Source organism: Adelges cooleyi, unplaced genomic scaffold (assembly GCF_023614345.1).
Source record: "Adelges cooleyi isolate 19-005CV unplaced genomic scaffold, UGA_ACOO_1.1 ACOO_flye_CR_arks_rails_tigmint_CR_PRNA_376, whole genome shotgun sequence".
In the NCBI taxonomy this organism is placed as follows: Eukaryota; Metazoa; Arthropoda; class Insecta; order Hemiptera; family Adelgidae; genus Adelges; species Adelges cooleyi.
In genome coordinates, this window is record NW_026096053.1 from 1,707,392 (window position 1) to 1,726,365 (window position 18,974).

At 35.4% G+C, this 18,974-nt stretch overlaps 1 protein-coding gene across 3 annotated transcripts in view; it reads left to right on the forward strand.

The window, feature by feature from the left end:
- The window catches only part of LOC126840210 (tyrosine-protein kinase Fer), a 34,680-nt gene extending 16,008 nt beyond the window's left edge, over positions 1-18,672 (forward strand). Inside the window, exons 1-15 of one of the 3 annotated variants that reach the window (XM_050575811.1) lie at positions 6,987-7,005; positions 8,204-8,300; positions 8,580-8,775; positions 9,783-9,914; positions 10,000-10,206; positions 11,302-11,452; positions 11,552-11,932; positions 13,121-13,315; positions 13,384-13,560; positions 14,287-14,500; positions 14,659-14,811; positions 15,268-15,390; positions 16,195-16,317; positions 17,117-17,255; positions 17,385-18,669. In XM_050575811.1, the coding sequence (XP_050431768.1) occupies positions 8,267-8,300; positions 8,580-8,775; positions 9,783-9,914; positions 10,000-10,206; positions 11,302-11,452; positions 11,552-11,932; positions 13,121-13,315; positions 13,384-13,560; positions 14,287-14,500; positions 14,659-14,811; positions 15,268-15,390; positions 16,195-16,317; positions 17,117-17,255; positions 17,385-17,469 (2,310 nt within the window). In that variant the 5' untranslated portion in view covers positions 6,987-7,005; positions 8,204-8,266 and the 3' untranslated portion in view covers positions 17,470-18,669. Of the gene's footprint in view, positions 1-6,986; positions 7,006-8,203; positions 8,301-8,579; positions 8,776-9,782; positions 9,915-9,999; positions 10,207-11,301; positions 11,453-11,551; positions 11,933-13,120; positions 13,316-13,383; positions 13,561-14,286; positions 14,501-14,658; positions 14,812-15,267; positions 15,391-16,194; positions 16,318-17,116; positions 17,256-17,384 lie in introns of those variants that run through there. The other 2 variants (XM_050575809.1, XM_050575810.1) reach the window with 2 other exon arrangements.
- Positions 18,673-18,974: the final 302 nt, after the last annotated feature.

Here is an 18,974-nt window from a genome sequence, read left to right on the forward strand (position 1 = left end):
ATGACTAAACAAATGTAAAAATAATAGGTCGGTGGTATTTTGAATTATTTGTATTTATTATCTTTTTTTCAAATCATTAGAAAAAAATTGACATACGGATCTACTCTGTGCACTTAGCTAGCGACTTATAGCACTCATTACTTCGAGTATCAGACGAGATGTTTTCATTGCTAAAACTAAGAAATGTTAAACGTAGTAAAACTCTAGCTCTGTTAAAAATAATAGAAAGTAGGGGGGGGGAGGTATTCGTAATTTTCGGTATATAACCTATGCGGTGTTAATGAAAGTGATAATGATTCATAAAGGCGTCAACAATGTTTTTATGTACACAACAACAAATAGGTACAATAATCTGCATCAAAAAAAAAAAAAATTAAAAAACGTCAGGGTCTTTCGACGTTGTACATTTATATGTACAACGTCGTATGACGACAATTATCGGTTTGAATGGACGAATGGATTTTTGCTTGACCTAAATTTTATCTAAAAAGAATAAATCAAACGGAAGAGCTAGTAAAATTTCAGTTGTTCCTTGAAAATGTCTACAAGTTTTATTAGTGGTAGCCATGAACGCGGAAAAACAATACCTAACACAATAATGTAAATTAAAAACGTGCAATAAAAACTGGTTTGGGTATATTTTTTTTATAGAACTCTTTTAAACTTAGCGGAGTTATTGTTTTTAAATCAATTAAATAATACCTACACGATAAAGCAGACATTGCTCGCTGTATACAATTGAGACAATAACTATACTATTATGTGAAGTTGAAAATATAACATCAGTTTCGAAATCCCAATCATTGGAGCGATTTGATTACAGTTGGTACTGCTTTGATCTTTAAAATTAGGATTATAACTATACATTTGTAAAGTTAAGTAAAGTAAAGTAAAAAGAGCAAACTACCTTAATTAAATATATGTAAACATTTTATATATGTAATTTAAAAAAATGTTGTAGTCTAATTCCAATAATATCTATGCAATTGAAGCCTTATACCAATAAAAACAAAATTAGAAATATTGTTTTTTTTAAATGTAAAATAAAAACGTAAAAGTATGAAATAAAAATTTTAACTTGCCTCCAAAACTAGTACTAAATGCGCGTTCTACTTTAATTAAATTAAAAAATACCAGTTGTCTCATTTAATTTTTACTACTAGTAAGAGAAAACATTAAAGTTAGCAATGTAGATTTTATACTACCTACATGAAAGTGATAAAAAACATTTTAGAAAAGAAAGCTTTGATTGTAACTGTAATTAATATTAAAAATCAATTTATTGACTGTAAAATAAATACTTTTTTCAAAATGACGGGTCACTAAATTAAAGTTAATAGACTAAATTATTATTATGCAATTACTATTTGAATTATTCCAAAGGTGTGTACCTGAGCTCTGGCATTTCGTGCAAGTCCTTGACTCGGTTTTGCAATTTATTATTTTATTTTTAATTGGTACTATACTCTTTGAACTGATATTTGTTGTTGTAGCCAATTACTTTTTGGTTTTACAATTTGTATTTTCCATATTATTAATTGTTATAATACTAGTTTAATAGATACATTGGGTTATTGACAATCTAAATTGTTAACTGTAGGTCATTGATAAAACATAGGATGTCGAGAAACAATAATATAATATTACAATATACGTGACAAGAAGACATACCCATTTATTGAATATAATATCCTTTTTTGAATTATTAACCGTGTAAGTAAATTATATAAATGCAACTTTTAATTATTATTATAAATAAATGTATACGGCTTCCAAGGTATGATCCGCCCACTAAATCGTGACCGGATATTATGTATTGTTGGTTCAATTTTTTTTATATTAGCACGTATGTATTAGCCAACGACAGTAACATTTAATTAAAAACTTAGTTTTTCTAAAAGTAAATTTTGTTTAACACGAGAATAGGTTGTCTAGCTGACGACATACTATTATTAAATCAATTATTATGATAATTTTAATAATAAGTAAAAACCAATTATTCTAAGGTAACAAATTGAAATTACCATGTCTTTTAAACTTATCTTAAAATTATTAATGCGTTGCAATCATGTGTTTATACATAGATTTATTACTTTATAGCAATGCAAATTAAAACAATTTTAATACGTTTCATGATTTTAATTATAGCGAAATAATTGCGCTTTTCTTTGTTTATGTTTATCGAATAAAATTAATTTAATTCATATGCTACTAGTTGTATGACGTATATTATGTATGTGTTTTTGCAGATAGAATGAACAGTTTGATTAGAAGTATTCACTATTGTACAAATATCCCAACAGTGTTGCGTAGGTGGCCGAGTTGATTAAATGAAGTTGAGCGTCGATATGTTTTATCTGGGAATTAAAAAAAAATAACATCGTAGAATTTATTCATACTAAATAAATTATCATAAGAATGTTTTTGATTTAAAAAACATTTCAATTATTGGTTGTTTTCTGTACAATTGTAATACGTCCAAATGAACGAATAAAAATTACAATTGAAATTGTCTAAATGCAAAATTGCTAACATTTACTTACGCTGGCATATAATAAATAGTATTGTGTTGGAAAATATGTCCGACTTTACAAAATGTGATATTATTGTTTGGATCGACGGGTTTACTAGTTTTGTTCCAGAATAATAATATTGTAATATATTTTTTTATTATAGGCTTTGCGAAAAATCGTTTGTGAAGGACAACAGAAAAAATAAAAACGTTTTCTCCATTGAACCGAATCTTTTACTTATATTGTAAGTTCTGACTGAAACTATATCGATTTGATTATTGATATTTGTAGTTAACAGTTTTTCTTTATAGCGACTTCTTAAATCCTTTATTACCAGCGCAGTCACTAGATAGTAGATAGTGTAGGGGAGTCGGATGAGTAAAAAATGAATCAACCCAGATATTTAGTCATTTCTTATTTTATAAGTAATAATTGTTGAGGTCAGACGTTGATGTGGGAATTGTTGGCGAGGCGAGGGAGACAATGTTAACCAACCGAGCAAATGCAAACGTACACGAACCGAGCCGGTTTTCATAGTCTTTTTAGAGCGAAGCAAAAGTGTTTTTTTTATACTAACTGCCCAGTACTTGCGTAAGATAGATGTTTTGCACGAAAGAATAACCAAAGGTAGTGTGCGCACTCATAAGAGACTACTAACGAGTTGGATATTAGTTGATAAGCCGTTCCTTCGACATGGAATGGGCCCGTCTTTGATCCCGTCAAAATGGATTTTTGGTTATTTTGTTTTTTCCAACCCGTTTGACGATAGTTTGATTACATATTATTTTGTGCATGCTTCTCGAGTCTTCACATAATGTCGAGGAGTATACTGGATTCGCTTCTGATTCGTGCCGGTTAATGCGTCATAACTCACTGGTAAACGCGACACGAAACAATAATAAAATATTGTGTATAAAAAAAAAAGTAAGCAAGACCTCTCTCGTCCTCGTCCCGTCCACCGTATATGTGGTGTTGCGTTGTATAGAAGTTTTCGCCGCTCCCCTTGCCCGTGTAGTGTCGTTCTCGTGTCCTGCATCCTATACACTTGCGTCTTGTTCTTCTTCATATTTTTCTTCTTTTCTTTGGAACAATGAGACCGACTGCGGCAAACGACTAGTGTGTGTGTGTGCGCGCCACCACCGCGTTCAAGGCCAACGCACGTACACTCATAATATTATTATACATGTAGGTACAGCTCCGCTACGGTTTTTTTATTTTTATATATTTCTTTCTTTGTATAGGTACTTGTGTTCGGAGAGAGGTGAGGCGACGAGTTCGTGTGCCGGGAGGTCTACGTCGCCTCGTATATCATATATATATATATATATGTTTTATGTATAAGTATTAGTACTGGTACATGATAATATAGTGTATGTATATCGGAAAAAAAATAATGGCGAGGTAAACTGCAAACGCGGCTATGACGTTTTCGCAATAGACGGCGAGAGAGAGCGAGAGAAAGACAGAGAATTCACTATAGTGAACGTATTGTAGACCAGAGTGTTGTGTTATAAATAATGGGATGAGGACCTAAAGGGGTTATTAAACAAGTTTTGATTTTACAGCGCGTGTCGACAAACCTTTTTATGTTGGCATTTATAATCTAGAACGCCCCCAAATTAGCAGAGCTTGTTGGGCGAGGAGGTGGGGCGGCGAACATTGCCTGCTTGGCAATGCTACGGGCATCGAACCCAGTACTTCCAGCTCACCGACAAGTTACACAAGTTGACGTTTTTCTATCTGTCTTTGTTTATGTGATTTTTAAAAGGTTTATTGCAAGGGGGGAATCAAAATAGCCCACGAGAACACATTAAAAAGTATCATTTTTAATTTGCTCTCTTGTATGGTTCTCATTACTTGGCAGGACTGGCTTTTGAGAATAAATGACATTTTCGGTAGGTGGTACTTGTTCAGCGTCGCATAAGAGGTAGTACAGTATGTTTAAACGCCGCAGTCGGGTGGTCGCCTGGGGATGGGAGGGGGGCACCGGTGCCGCTATGCAAAATACATATTAAGTAGACTCCGGAAATGCCATTCGCACCGCGTGTTCGATTTCTTGTAGGTATCTTTGGTTTTTTTATTTAAAGCGCCGGTAGGTGGGGACCATTGTTGTTTTTTGGTTTATGCCTTTTGTTTCTTCTCCGCCGACATAACCCGCACCGTATACATTGTATATACGAACTAGGGACGGTCGTAAGTTATTATTTTATGCGCGACAGAAGATAATGTAAGCCGTTGCAAATCGCTGCCAATTTGCCGACAACGTACACCTATATGACGTATATACTTGCACAGCTCTCGAAATATACTCACGCGCTTCGGTCCCAGAATAAACGTCTCGGCCGCCGTCGTTAACATAGTCATCTTACATTCGCACTATCATGAATTTTAGCCAGCACGTTATCTGTTCTAAACGAACAATTCAATTAAAAGAATCTACTTGAACTTGTACAAAAGAAAACCACAAGGCAAAAACAAAGAGCCCTCGTTTTAAACTATATGTGCAGCTCATCGTTTTTGCTTGTGGTCTTCAAATAATAAATTCTTGCACAAATTGGATAATTTCAACGGGCGAGTTAATTGTAATCAGGAAAAGATTTAAAAGTACAAAGATTATTATGGATGATTGTCAATCACGTGTGGCTCAGTGGGCAACCCCACAGTGAAAGGTTTCCTTCTCAGTCTTTAGAGATTAAATACTTGTTAATTATGCATAAGCTATATTTTTTATTCGACCAATTTCCCAATATATTACCCAACCAGTATGATGAAAAACTATGGTGACACATATTATTGTATAATTAATTATATTACAACTTTTCAATGAAATATTATAAAAAAAAAATTTAATTACAATATTTGGACTATTTACTTCAATGTATTCAGCAAACAAATGTTTTTAAAAATGATAAAATTATGGTTTCATTGGAGATTAAGTATTTTAAAAGATTATTTACAAAAATGTTTAAGTATTATGAAAGTATTTCTAATATATTACGTATATTTTAAATAATATGACAATATTTTCTTTCATTTAAAAATATTAAAACCCTTTTTGACAACATTTTAAAACTATTAATATTTTTGTGCTATGTGGGCAGTGTCTATAAATAACTGACCTGGGTGATTGAATACGATCATATATCTTATAACGGACTCTGGCCAAACTATTTATGACATGTAAATTTCAGATTATAATAGACTATATGATGTTACACGATGTAATTATCAGTTAACCGCCTAATATATTTGATATATTTAACATCTTGTTTTCGATATCTAAACTAATTTAGTGATTTGTTACTTAATTTGATTTGTTATGTAACTGAATGGGTAATTGAAATGTCATTGTCATGATAATTCAGCGATAGAAGTTCAACGAGTTACCTGTTAGACCTATTAGGTTCTACTAACAGCATAATGTATAAAATGCGGTGCATAGAAAACAGGACGGGTGATTTCATTTATGATTTACGATCTAAAGATTTACTGTATGATATATTATAGTCTGAAGCGAGTAGGTGATTAAACTTATAAAATTCTAATATATTTACGCGTTTATGCTTGATCTAACGACCATCGATAATTGCTTATTTCCATAGTAGCGTTGTCCGATCAATAAAACGTATCTAACATTTCATAGCATAATAATATGCTTTTTCATGTGCCAGGCAAGACGCCAGGATCACTTTTCACGACTGCTAAGCGAACTTCTTTCTCTTGTAGACGGGAGTTTAGTCGCCTACTTCTATCCAAAAAAGATGTATACCAACTTAGGTTACAACACTTGTATGCATAAGTAATTTAAAAAAAGACGAAATACTGGCCGAGGTCAATCGAAAACGAAATTCAATTGTATTTTGTTTTAGAAGAGTATTTTTTATTATGTGAAGGGTTGTCCATAAGACTATTGTCATGATGTGGTGTATGTATCTCTTAAAAATGAGTTTAAATCTAAGTAGATTTCCCTTGTGTTTTTTGCAAACCTCGTCAACATTGTAATATTATCACACGTTGAGCAAATCGTCGTCTCGCGAAAAACATGATAACACATATTATAATATTATAACACGTTTTGATTATGATAATGCATCTGTATATAATCGTCGGTCGTTGCGTCGTTTGAACTTGGCGGAACGTCAGTAGGTCATTGGACATGTGTAGGAAATCACGTCGTGCTCGCGGGAGGTCAAAATCGCGCATGTACATTAATAACACTTAACTTGTTTTATGGTAAATACAATATTATGCACGATAATATGTTATTGGCGCAATACATAGAATTTTGTAGCGGGTCATTTAGATGCGGAGAAGCGCAGTGTTATTGTCTGTATAAGAAGATTTGCTATTCGCCTTAAAATCTATTCGTTACCTACTCGGTCTGGGCCACTGACATTGAGGAGCCGGATGGAAGTGTTGTTATAATGCAAATTTTTTGTGCCGTTAAGGCTGTACCGCATATCTATAGTAACGGCGACTATTATACATACAGGTATGTAACGCCATACAATTAGGATTTCCATTTACATATTACAGTACGGGTTGCCCAACCAACAATCGTCGTTTGGCGCGTGCAATTCACCTGCGATTATGGGTTTTCCCTCGAGATTTTCTTACACAATGGTTGGGCAAACGTATGAGAGCTTGTCGAATACTATGCGGTATATAGGTGTTCGCACTTACGCCCGTTTAATTGGTTTACCGTAGTGTACAGTAACAATGATTTTTAAACGCGATGACTCTTGAAATCCGATCGCTCCGTGGAGAAAACGAAACTAAGATTTAGGATTATATAGGATCGAGATAGGAATATCATTGTTCGTCATTAAAATATGCACCACGACCGTTTAACGCAACTAATTTGCAAACGAAAAAATAATTTGCGACGAAACGTATGATGAGTTTTTTCTCCGGTCTGTTGAAATAGACGAAGCTAAATAAACGGTTATTATACGTAATACAGTTACAATACATGAATCATGCAATTATAGAATTCTACTTATGGCTTATTCTTACTGCAACGTACAGCAGAGTTTGAGCAGAGATTGTTTTTTTTTTTGGAAAGGAACCATAAAATATTTTTAAGATTTTTTCGCTTAATCTCAATCTTTTTCAATTTTTAGTATTATAATATAAATTTAAAGGTCTCTTATAGTTAAAATCCATATGTACTTATATTTTTATAAGTTTTTTTGAAGTACGGAGGTACAACACGTACCATAAGTAGTGATTTACCCAATTTAAATATAAAAAAATAATCAGTTAAAAGTATGCTAATGAAATCTTCTCCGGTAAACATTAATATCCTTTTTATGAAAACGGTTGGTGGGTAGTTATAATAATCGCCTATTTTTAAAGTAAAGGTCTATTTGTTGGTATTTTATATACCTATAACCTTGTATGAGATCCCAAATTATCCAAGTTGGAAGTATGATAGAAAACTTTCTGCTTATTTCAAAGAGTCTTTAAAATCTAGATCTTGTGTAACGTCGTGGTGCGAATCGATCTTATGATAATAAGTTGTGTAAACTACTATAGTGCTTAATGCAGCCTTAATAGGTTGTCGGAGTCATTATTGTCGCCAGGTGATTTGACAAATTTAGAGAATAGTGTAATTATGTGATCGATATGAATCCTTGTGCGCGTAACGCTCTTTAATGACGCATGACGATTTCCATTTTGTTTTTTAGCTTATCGACGAGCTGGCGAGGAAAAGAGCCGACTACACCAAGCACCTAGAAATATACCGTTCGATGAGATCAAGATTTGAAGAACACTACATCAAAAGTAAATTTTATAATATTAAAACTTTTTTCATTACTCGATACAATCCATTCAAGTGGAATGCCGCCGCAACCCTAACCTCATTAATTGTTCACTATTTCTCATAATTTTTATAATGTTCACCCACTCCGTCCATTGCGTCTGTTTTATACAAATTTTCTTCCTTATTTCGACGAGCCCAAGCCGAGTCAGCTTATGCTCTGTCCGTTTTGCTGAAAGTGACGAGTCCAAAAGCACTTGCTGTAATACGAGTAACACTTCATTAACATCTTCGTTTGTTAGGCGGACGAGGAGGCAGAAAGCTGGACGACGTCCGAGAGAAATACCAAAGAGCTTGTCGACGTTTGCATCTGGTGCACAACGAATACGTTTTGTTGATCGCCGAAGCCCAAGAGTCGGAAAAAGACTTCCAGACGGTCATGATGCCCGCCTTTATGCAACACCACCGACAGGAGTTGGAGAACATTGTGGCGGACTGGTGAGTAATAACTATTATTTATTGTCCTATTCGATTTCAGCTACTAAAATTTATGTAAATGAATGGACGGTTGCAAAAAAAAAAAATTTGTAATAAGACGTCTAGTTGTTTTTAAAAATCGAGTATTGCTCAACAACGAAACTCACTTCTCGCGAGAAGCCTCGTTAGTGTTTATGTGTAAAAAATGCATTAGACAAGGACACAGTGTTTTGTCTTTCAAACCGCATGTATAACAATTTAGCCATTACTAAGCATTCCGACCATTTTTTTTCTTAACTTATCTCGTGTAGTTTTTCTAGAAATATTCTCCTAAAAGTTTAAATAAAACGTGACTTTTGTAGGCTTTAAACCCATATTATAACGTATATATTCAGTTCACAGTTAACGTATTTTATTGTCGAGTGAAAGAAGTAAACCGAACCTCTAATATAATAAGCACTATACCGATGACGTGTGCTGACTGGAGCACTATAAGTAAATATTAGCTATTAGGGCCAAATTTGTTTTCCGTTTGATAATTTCTGTTATCATTCTAATAAGCTGTCTGTGAGCTGGAAAACCAGAAGATCAGACTAAACTTGTATAAAAAATATTCTCTTACCGTTTATTTGCTAAAAATTTGCCTATACTCGTAAAAAGGAAAATGGGAAATAATGTCTGTGAGAAATCAGCAATGTATGAAACACATATTCGCTACATTGAACCCTAAGCTGTTACGAGTAAATAGTTTAAACTGTAGCTTAGGTCAGGAAGGGACCAACTCGTTGTAACTTTGTAACTTTTGGCAAATGCACTTTTAGTTTTTATTTTCCATATGACTACAATATTGTTAACCTGTACGACCGCTATTAGGATGATCCTGATTGTTTTGAATCCGAATTGAATGAAAGCATCTCGTCCCATCAAATCCGTCATAATAATTCTCTACACCGTCTGATATATTTTTAAACCACATATTTTATGAGCGTTAAAATTAATGTAGTGGGGTTTTTTTTTTTTTTTTTTAGGAAAAACGCTTTGTCCGAATTGGCCGCACAGTGGAACCCGGCGTCCGAGGAGTTCGTGCAGATAGGCGTGCGAATGGAATCCTGTACGGACATCGTTCAGCCCTGCGAGGAGTACAACGATTACACTAGAAAGTGAGCGATTGTAGCTTATAATGGTGGTCGATTTTCCAGTCGGATTTACTCTAATTATACAAAGTTGTTATTATTGTTTTGCCAGGACTGACCGCGGTGACGTCGAGATAACGTTTGACGACGCTCTGGTGCAGGACGACACGTCCGGACACCTGCAGGCTAATCAGCTGGCCGTCGACAACCTGACCATGGACTGGGTACGGAACAAAATGACTGAGCTCGAAACCCGACTGAAGGAATGCCAAGAAGCCATGGAAACCAGCCTCCTTGACAATAGTTCGGATAACAATTCGTAAGTCATGGTCAAAGAGAGCCCATGCCGGACCAATAGTTTCTCTAACGATATGCCGATAACCTAAAAATATAGTGACCCTACGGGCTACACGAATTATTCAAATTATTTGAATCGCTAGTGTTTAAATTTATTTTTTCTTATGTCTATCTCAAACGTCTATCGATTAGGCGTTAGTAATTTTGCACCGCTGTACGCACAATGTACCCGACCGGTTGGTATAGTCGATTTAATTTGTTAACGTCCGCGTTACAGCCAATAGACGTGTCGATTATTGATGGCACAATCGAGATCCCAATCGGTACACGATAATCCTATCCGCCTGCCGTTTATATGTATATACATATGTATTGCCACTATATTATGTTCAACCATTTGAATGATTAAGGTGGTGTACATATAATATACCTGACCTTTTGTTGGTTTTAGCAATCGAATACCACGTCAGAGCGGCAACATAGGTCGACCGAGAAATCGTTTCGCGAATGTCGGTTTACCGTTAAGGAACTTTGAATAGACAACCGACACTACAAAAACAGTCGAAACGTTTCAATTATCAATCAATACATTTTCAACAGGCTATACTAATATTTTTTATGAGGCTTCACCTTCCTGACCTCCTACTTATGTCTCCCTACCCTAACTTTCGTCTTTGTTCCATTTATCCGTTGAAGGATAATCTACAACATACTACCAAATATTTTTTAAATAATTTAGAATGATAACCACACGCCCACGGTTTTTTTTTTGACAAATCTTGTCTAAATTGTACTATGAAAAACGTTTGTCGTTGGAAAATAGCTGTGACCGAAATATCATTAATTACATATTTCGATGGCTCAAGGCCCGTTTTATTACTCTTATAATAAATATAGTTCCATAAAATAACATTATTTACATGGCTTAACAAAAAAATGTCATCCCACTTTATTAAAAAAAAATATTGTGCGTGGGTTATTGGATTATTGCCATTTACTCATCGTACTTGAAAATATATATTTATATAATATTAGCATTTAACTGTACACTCGGGATCAGTTGTTTACTACGAGTAGGTACTGTCAGATTAAAAAAATTGTATTCTCTTATTTTTAGCGATTTACCTCTGATCGAACTCAGGAGCGAAGAACACCGACTTCAAAAACAGGTGGAAGTGATAAAAAAAGCGCTGTTCGAAATCGGCTGCGAAGAATTGCCGTCTGGCTGTGACTTACCGTCGTTGGACATTAACGATTTGGACATTATCGTAAGTAGACATTTTTTTTTTTCTTTTAACAATTTTTTTTCTATTCTCGTTCGTAGTAGAGTTATTTTAAGCCGATCGTTTTATGCCGTTTTCGCGCAGGTCGAGGGATCGCTGAAGAGGCCGTCTCTGGGAAACGTCAGCCAAGCATCGTCCATGATGACCATAGCCACTACACTGGCCACGTCCAGCCTGGTGGACATCCTGCGCAAGCCTTTCCGCCGCAAATCGGTACCGAACTCTGGTAACGGCGGTAACCCGTCGGCGGACAACAACAATTCCACCATGCAGACCGCCGCGGTGACCACGACCACGGCCAGCTCAGGAGTAGGTTCAAACAACAGCGATAACGGGAACCACTACCAGTCCGACAGCATGGACGGCAACGACGGGTCGGTCATCGTCGACATGCGACCGATCGTCACGCCTTTGCCGTACCAAACGTTTGCCGACAACAACGCTAACAACTTTGTGCCTAGTGTGGTAAGCTTTTGCCCTAACACCGTTAATCCGTCTTCTACTGTCATTTCAAAATACAGGTTTGTTCGGTTCGCATTAAAATCACTCGCAACAAATCCCAAAATCATTTCACCACCCAAAACTAGGATGCTCGATCGAAACTTGGGAACTCGAATTAATTGTTCAGTTATCGTTGTACCTACACAATTGTACACAATCATACTTTCGAATTTGTTTATTAATATGTCTATTTCTGTCCCCTTCCTCTGCCCTTATCAGCTGTCTCTTACCTCATCTGACGTCATCGGTCGTGACGTGAAAAAGTCCACGTTACTTTTGGATTGACCCTCCCCCCCCCAGTCATAAGACATAATATTCATGTCAAAGGCTATATTCCCTCTACTCATCTGGTGTAGATACGTCATCTTTCTTTTAATTTTTCCACCGTCGGCACGTACGGAAACACGCTACAGTTTCATTGCACACGGTTTCGGTCACATCCTTTTTGCAACTTAATTTTTCAGAATTACGAATAAAATATTACAAAGAATTCAGATAAAAATATACTTACGAGTCAATCGAAAACCTCTTCTTGGCGGTTACGCCATGGTATTCATGTGAATGCACTTAAAAGATGGTTGTTGGGGTTACATTTATGAATTTATTTAATTTCTCGTTTCATTGCCTGTACATCAAACGAACGTGTATTAAAATTACCGCATATACAACATAGTAATAATATCATAATATACCCATCGAACTGCGGTTTGTTTCGTTACACGGGTCGTATATGCATTGTATAAATGACAGTTATTATCTATTCAGGTAAATCCCCGTACGTCTGTAAATGACTCAGATAACGCGTGGTGCCTACTTAATAATATGCTAATAGAAATCATTCCGTGTGTGCTCGTCAATAATAATGTTACGTTTTATTATTCCCATTAACCGAGTTCGTGTGTGGCAAGAATAATATTGTTTTTTTACACTGTGCGATTGTTGTTATTTAGTCGCGGGCTTGTAAAGTATTAACAATGCAGAGAGGGTTTGATCCCGTCACGGTTTTTTTTTTTTAGTTTTCTCACGTCGTTTGTGTTTTCGAGACGTCTTGCTTTTTTTTTTGTTTGTTTGCAGTGAAATGTCTTAGAGACGTGCCGGGAATATATACGGTGGTTGTTGTGTCATTAATTAATTAATATTGTCTCGTCTCAGATCGGTTCGTCGACCAAGTCGCTGATCGAAGAAGAATGGTTTCACGGAGTGTTGCCCAGAGAAGAGGTGGTCAGGCTGTTGACGAAAGAAGGCGACTTCTTGGTGCGGGAAACGACCAGAAACGACGAAAACCAGACGGTACTGTCCGTCTGTTGGGGAGGTCACAAACACTTCATAGTTCAGACTACTTCTGACGTAAGTATTGTTGCGGACGATAAGACGACCACCGATAATAACACAATTTTCGTTTATACTTAACGCAGGGCGAGTTTCGATTCGAGGGACCCTCGTTTCCTACCATCCAAGAGTTGATCACTTATCAGTATCAGAGCGCGTTACCGGTGACCAGCCGTTCGGGGGCCATACTTAGGCAGCCCATACCCAGAGAGCGATGGGAGCTGAACAACGACGACGTGATGCTGCTCGAGAAAATCGGCAGAGTAAGCTAGAATAATAATTATAATAAATGGGCTATCTGTTTCCTGTAAAGATTTATTATTAGTACGGACACCGAGTTTTCACAAAAAAATAGATTACATTATTAGTTGGCTATTACCTCAATAAAACAATTTCACAGCCGGAATTCGTATCCAACTTATCTTTTTTACATAAAGGCTCATCGTTTAAAAAATTCATAAGACAGGGACATAGGCTATAGCATATATTATTGCAAAATATTAATTTAAATATAAGACATGAATGTACACATATCAGTTAAGTACTTATGAGTCTTTTTACGATATTTTTTAAGGGGTATTGTATAGGCAATATTATACAAAACTCGTTTTATCACAGATTTGATTTATATCAATTTGCGCATACCGCGATTTGCTTTAAAACATTATTTTCATACTGGCTGTAGTGGTATGAACTCAGATTAAAATGTTTGATTTTTTTTTTAATGTTCAAACATTTTAACACAGTTGGAATATCGATAATGTACCATAGTCTTATACCAATGAGACTCCTGGACAACATACGTTGAAATGAGGTGCCTTTTTTAAAATTCAGAGCCGAGATCCTTGGCTGGGCTCGCTCAGGGTCCGTAGTAAGTACGGTCCCGGTTCGGACAACAAAACTTGCTGAAACTAGGATATTAAAATTTCTCTTTCGCTCTTATATTTATATGCGTTGGTGGTATTGACGATGGCTTTTTTCCCTCGCAGGGCAATTTCGGCGACGTCTACAAAGCGAGACTGCGGTCGACCAGCAAAGAAGTCGCGGTGAAAACGTGCCGAGTTACCGTGCCCGACGAGCACAAAAAGAAATTCCTACAGGAAGGTCGGATCCTCAAACAGTACGACCATCCCAACGTCGTCAAGTTAATCGGTATCTGCGTGCAGAAACAACCGATAATGATAGTCATGGAACTAGTCGCAGGTAAAAGAAAACAAAATTGGAAAAGAAAAGAAACCTACTGGCCGGTTGGGCGCGTGCCACGGCCGGCTTTGGCCACGATCAATCATTTAATAATATAGCTGACCGCGCACTTACTTACACATGTTACATTGTCCGGGTGTTTCTTGTTTTGTACACAGGCGGGTCTTTGTTGACGTATTTAAGAAATAACTCCAAGACCTTGACTGTCCTTCAATTGGTCTCAATGTGCCGCGACGCCGCCGCCGGTATGATGTACTTGGAGAGCAAGAACTGCATACACCGTGATCTCGCAGCCCGCAATTGTCTAGTCGGTGAGTGCATAATGCATAATATGGTTAATAACGTTTGATGATATTTTTAAGACACGATTGCCTGCCATCATTCGCGAATAGGTCGCATTTGTTTGTATGTATGCATGTACTAAAATTTAAATCGCCAACAGCAGTAACTGAATAATTAACGCAAAATATGCCGTCTTTGTATCGTATCCGTAGTCGGCAACACCTTAGATCGAACATATTTTGCGTAGATAGACCACACCGTGTTTTTTTTGGCAACCTGTAGGGTTCTCCACTGATGCCTAATGGACACATGTTATACGACCAATTTATAAAGGTATGGTCAACTATATAGGGTTGCGTCCAAAACGTGGTTGCCAGAAAAACCCACGGTGTGTGGTCTGTCTATTTGTGTATCTAATCTATGACGGCGACCTGTATTTAATATTATACCTAGTCATAATAATATTTGTTTTTATGTCGACTCAGGTGACAGCAACATAGTGAAAATTTCCGATTTCGGTATGTCCAGAGAGGAAGAAGAATACATTGTGTCGGACGGCATGAAACAAATACCGATCAAGTGGACGGCTCCTGAAGCCTTAAATTTCGGTAAGATGTTGTTTTTTACATATTACAGCATTGGGGAGGGGCAGAGTTTCCTGCATATCGTAAAGGTATAAACATTTATGTGCTTAATGTTTATTTTGATAACGTTCGTCATAAGAAATGCTCAGGTTAGACATAATACTTATGAATTTCAATCATCGGTGAAACTTGGATATTTTTTACCCAACGCCTAGATGTATGTGTAACGTCATATTATCAGAACGGCTTTAGACAGGTTGTCTGGAATTTTTTTTTTATTTGTTACAAGACCTTGAAATGTTACGATGCGGTTGATTTCATTTGAAAATGTAACATTCGGTTTTAAACAAGATGAAGCATACACGAACGGGTTTTTATAGCATAATTTTCCGTGGAATTTCGTGGGTTAGACGGAATTTGTTATTAATTTCTTTTTTTCGACAGTAACGCTAAATTAATTTTTTTCGCATGTTTTATTATAATTATGTACAGTCAAAAGGTCGATCATAGATTTCATTTGAAGTGTATAATTGAGTCATATGAGTAGGTACATACCTACTCACTACTATATATTTTCCTCAAATATTGGACAGCAATTTTACTAAGCACAATGTTAAAAAAACTATACTTCATTTAACACCAAAAAAAAAATGCAGTGTACCCGAAAATATATTTGAGCAAATTCGTATATTTATATATATATATATATATTAGTTAATGCATATTAATGCCTGCTGTTAATTCGGACGAAAGACATGTTTCCGTTGAATACAATAAACATCTTAAAATTACCATCATCAGCACGAGCTAATTTTTTTTTTTTTACAGGAAAATACACAACGCTTTGTGACGTTTGGAGTTACGGTGTTCTGTGCTGGGAAATATTCGCTAGAGGCGGTACGCCGTACAGCGGACTTAGCAATTCAAAAGCTCGAGAAAAAATTGATACCGGTAAGACGCGGTCAAAATTGACATTAATATTGGTCGATTAGCTTTTTCGCTTAATAAGGTATCTCACGCCGTGGTGTTTTGGTCATTTTACATAGGAATGGTGTGTAAGCTTGTCAAACAGCGGGAGACACACTGTATATATAATAATAAACATAGATATATTTAGTAAACTAGATCGCTAACTAAGGATAAGAATAGAAGTCTACGTCCGCCATTTTTGTGAGATTGATGTGTGTATAAAATAATATACATATATATATACATATATATGATTCTGTGTTATCAACTTAATTTATAATTGTTATAAACATATTTTCATGTAAGGTTCTAATTCCCACAAAGATGACGAAAAATGGTAACTGCAATTTTTTTTTATTGCATGTACACTTAGCAATCTAGTTTATTATATACGTCTGTGATTGTAACCTTTACCAGGCCCCGGACACTGATACAAATTAACACGGGGAAGACGCTTATCAGTTATCGCAAAAAAACGCAGCGGCCATCCTAAGGCTATACCACTATAATGTTATATCTATACATTATTATTTTTAGTTGTGTATAGATATAACACTAAATAGGTCTTTACAAAATGGTAGTCACTTTTCAGTTTACATTGAAAGCGACCCTTCTACTTTTATTTATTTTGTGCCATTACCCACTATAGCCTCGGTCTTACCCGTTTTCCTATTTTCTTTTCCCAATTTTTTCTGAATTTCTTTTCCGCCTTGCTTGCATTAAACCACTCTTAAGCCTCTCCTTCCCTGGATAATTTACCTAAATTCGTCTTATTTCGCAGGCTACAGGATGCCGGCTCCCGAGGGAACGCCGGAGGAAGTTTACCGGTTGATGTTACAGTGTTGGCAGTACCAACCCGAGAACCGTCCGCACTTCGATCGGATCCACGCGTCCATGGAATCGCTGGTGAAATCTCTGAGGTAAAGTTAAAGATCATCGTCGAGAGCCGGGTTTTACCCTAACCTGAGTGTTATGAATACTATCTCTTGTGTCCACGTAGCTTTGGCTTAATTAACGCGAAAATTGTGTGTGTGTGTGTACGTTTTCAGTCCGGTACCGCCTAAAATGCGCATCGTCGACGGTGCTAAGTCCAACGACATTTCCAACGTGGCTCTGTTTATGTTGCGCATATGACGACGACGACGATGACGATGATGATGATCGAGGATCGATGATCTATTTGTTGGGATTTGTTTCATTTATTTTGTTTTTTGCTAGGCCGGCGTACAGGTGGACCGCATCGTCGTGTCTCCGGAAATGGTAATCATGGCGAACGGTCAGTAGTGCAACCGCCGCCGTGTTATGTTCTTCCGAAATGTGATCGTTTTTAAATATTAATTTATATTATATATTGTTACTCGTACCTATTATAGTAATTATTATTTATCACCGGACACATTGTATTATTATTGTTGTCGATTTACATATTATATTTTACAAGTCATGATGTGTTGTCAAATTTGTGCACGCGCTCGACCGTCCGAAAGCGACGAAGGCCTTATACATGTTTATTATTGTATTTGTAAATAACATTATGTGTTGGATACTAATATCAGAAGTCAACAGTTGTTAATACGACCGGTTAAAGAACATTAGGAAAATATTATTATTTTTAATAACGGTAATATTATAACGTGATAAAAGTCGAGACACGACGACCTTTCTCGTTTACAATATTATATACCATATTTTTATGTACCTATAATTTACATTATTATAATTTGTTACCTGCAATGTTACGAAAAATTATTATTATTATTATATTATATTTTTATTATTATTATATACGCTCAAACGATATGATTTTTGGACTTTATCGAAAACGGAAAAAATCTCAGTCAATAGGTGCTATTTTACTTATGTTAAGGATAAGGTAGAACAAAAAAAAAATAATGATTATGATACGAAAAATATTGTTCTAAGTAATTAGAACTACACTAGTTTGTTGATCTAAATCGGTGCCAAATTCAAACAATATGTCATTGCAAATGTCTATATTTTTACTGTTTAAACTTGTTTTTCTTTAAAAAAATTGTTTGAATTTTAATATAACTTCAATATAATGTTTTACATAGAAATATGTATATTTATACAATATATTATAAAGAAATTACGTTTTTTTTATCGTCTTGTTGTGTCGACCTGTTAAAATTTTAATTTAATTCTATGTATATTATTATTATGTTAATCGATAAATTTCTAAGTATATTTATTACGTTATTCGGCCAGATAAATAGCATAGGACGCTGTAACAATCAATCATGTTTTATATTAGTATAAATAAATAAAAATACGGAGTGCTTTCAAATCGAACCATAAATGTTTTGTACGTTTATGACTAAGATGTGTTATTTTATATAGTATTATATTTTTAAATTATGAAATATATATTTTAATAAATGTTCTATGAAAATATCCTCACGTCTAAATCAATGTTGTTTTCTTAGAAAATATTAAGTCAAATGCAACGGTAAACTTAAAAACGTCAGTTTCCAATAATCAAATTTATAATCAATGTTCAAATGTAATCAATGTTCTTTTTTATTTAAATATCAGCTTTTGCCTCATCTGGACAATCTGGTCATCATTTATTTTTATTATACGCTTAACTATTGTAATAGTTGAAGAATTCAAATAAA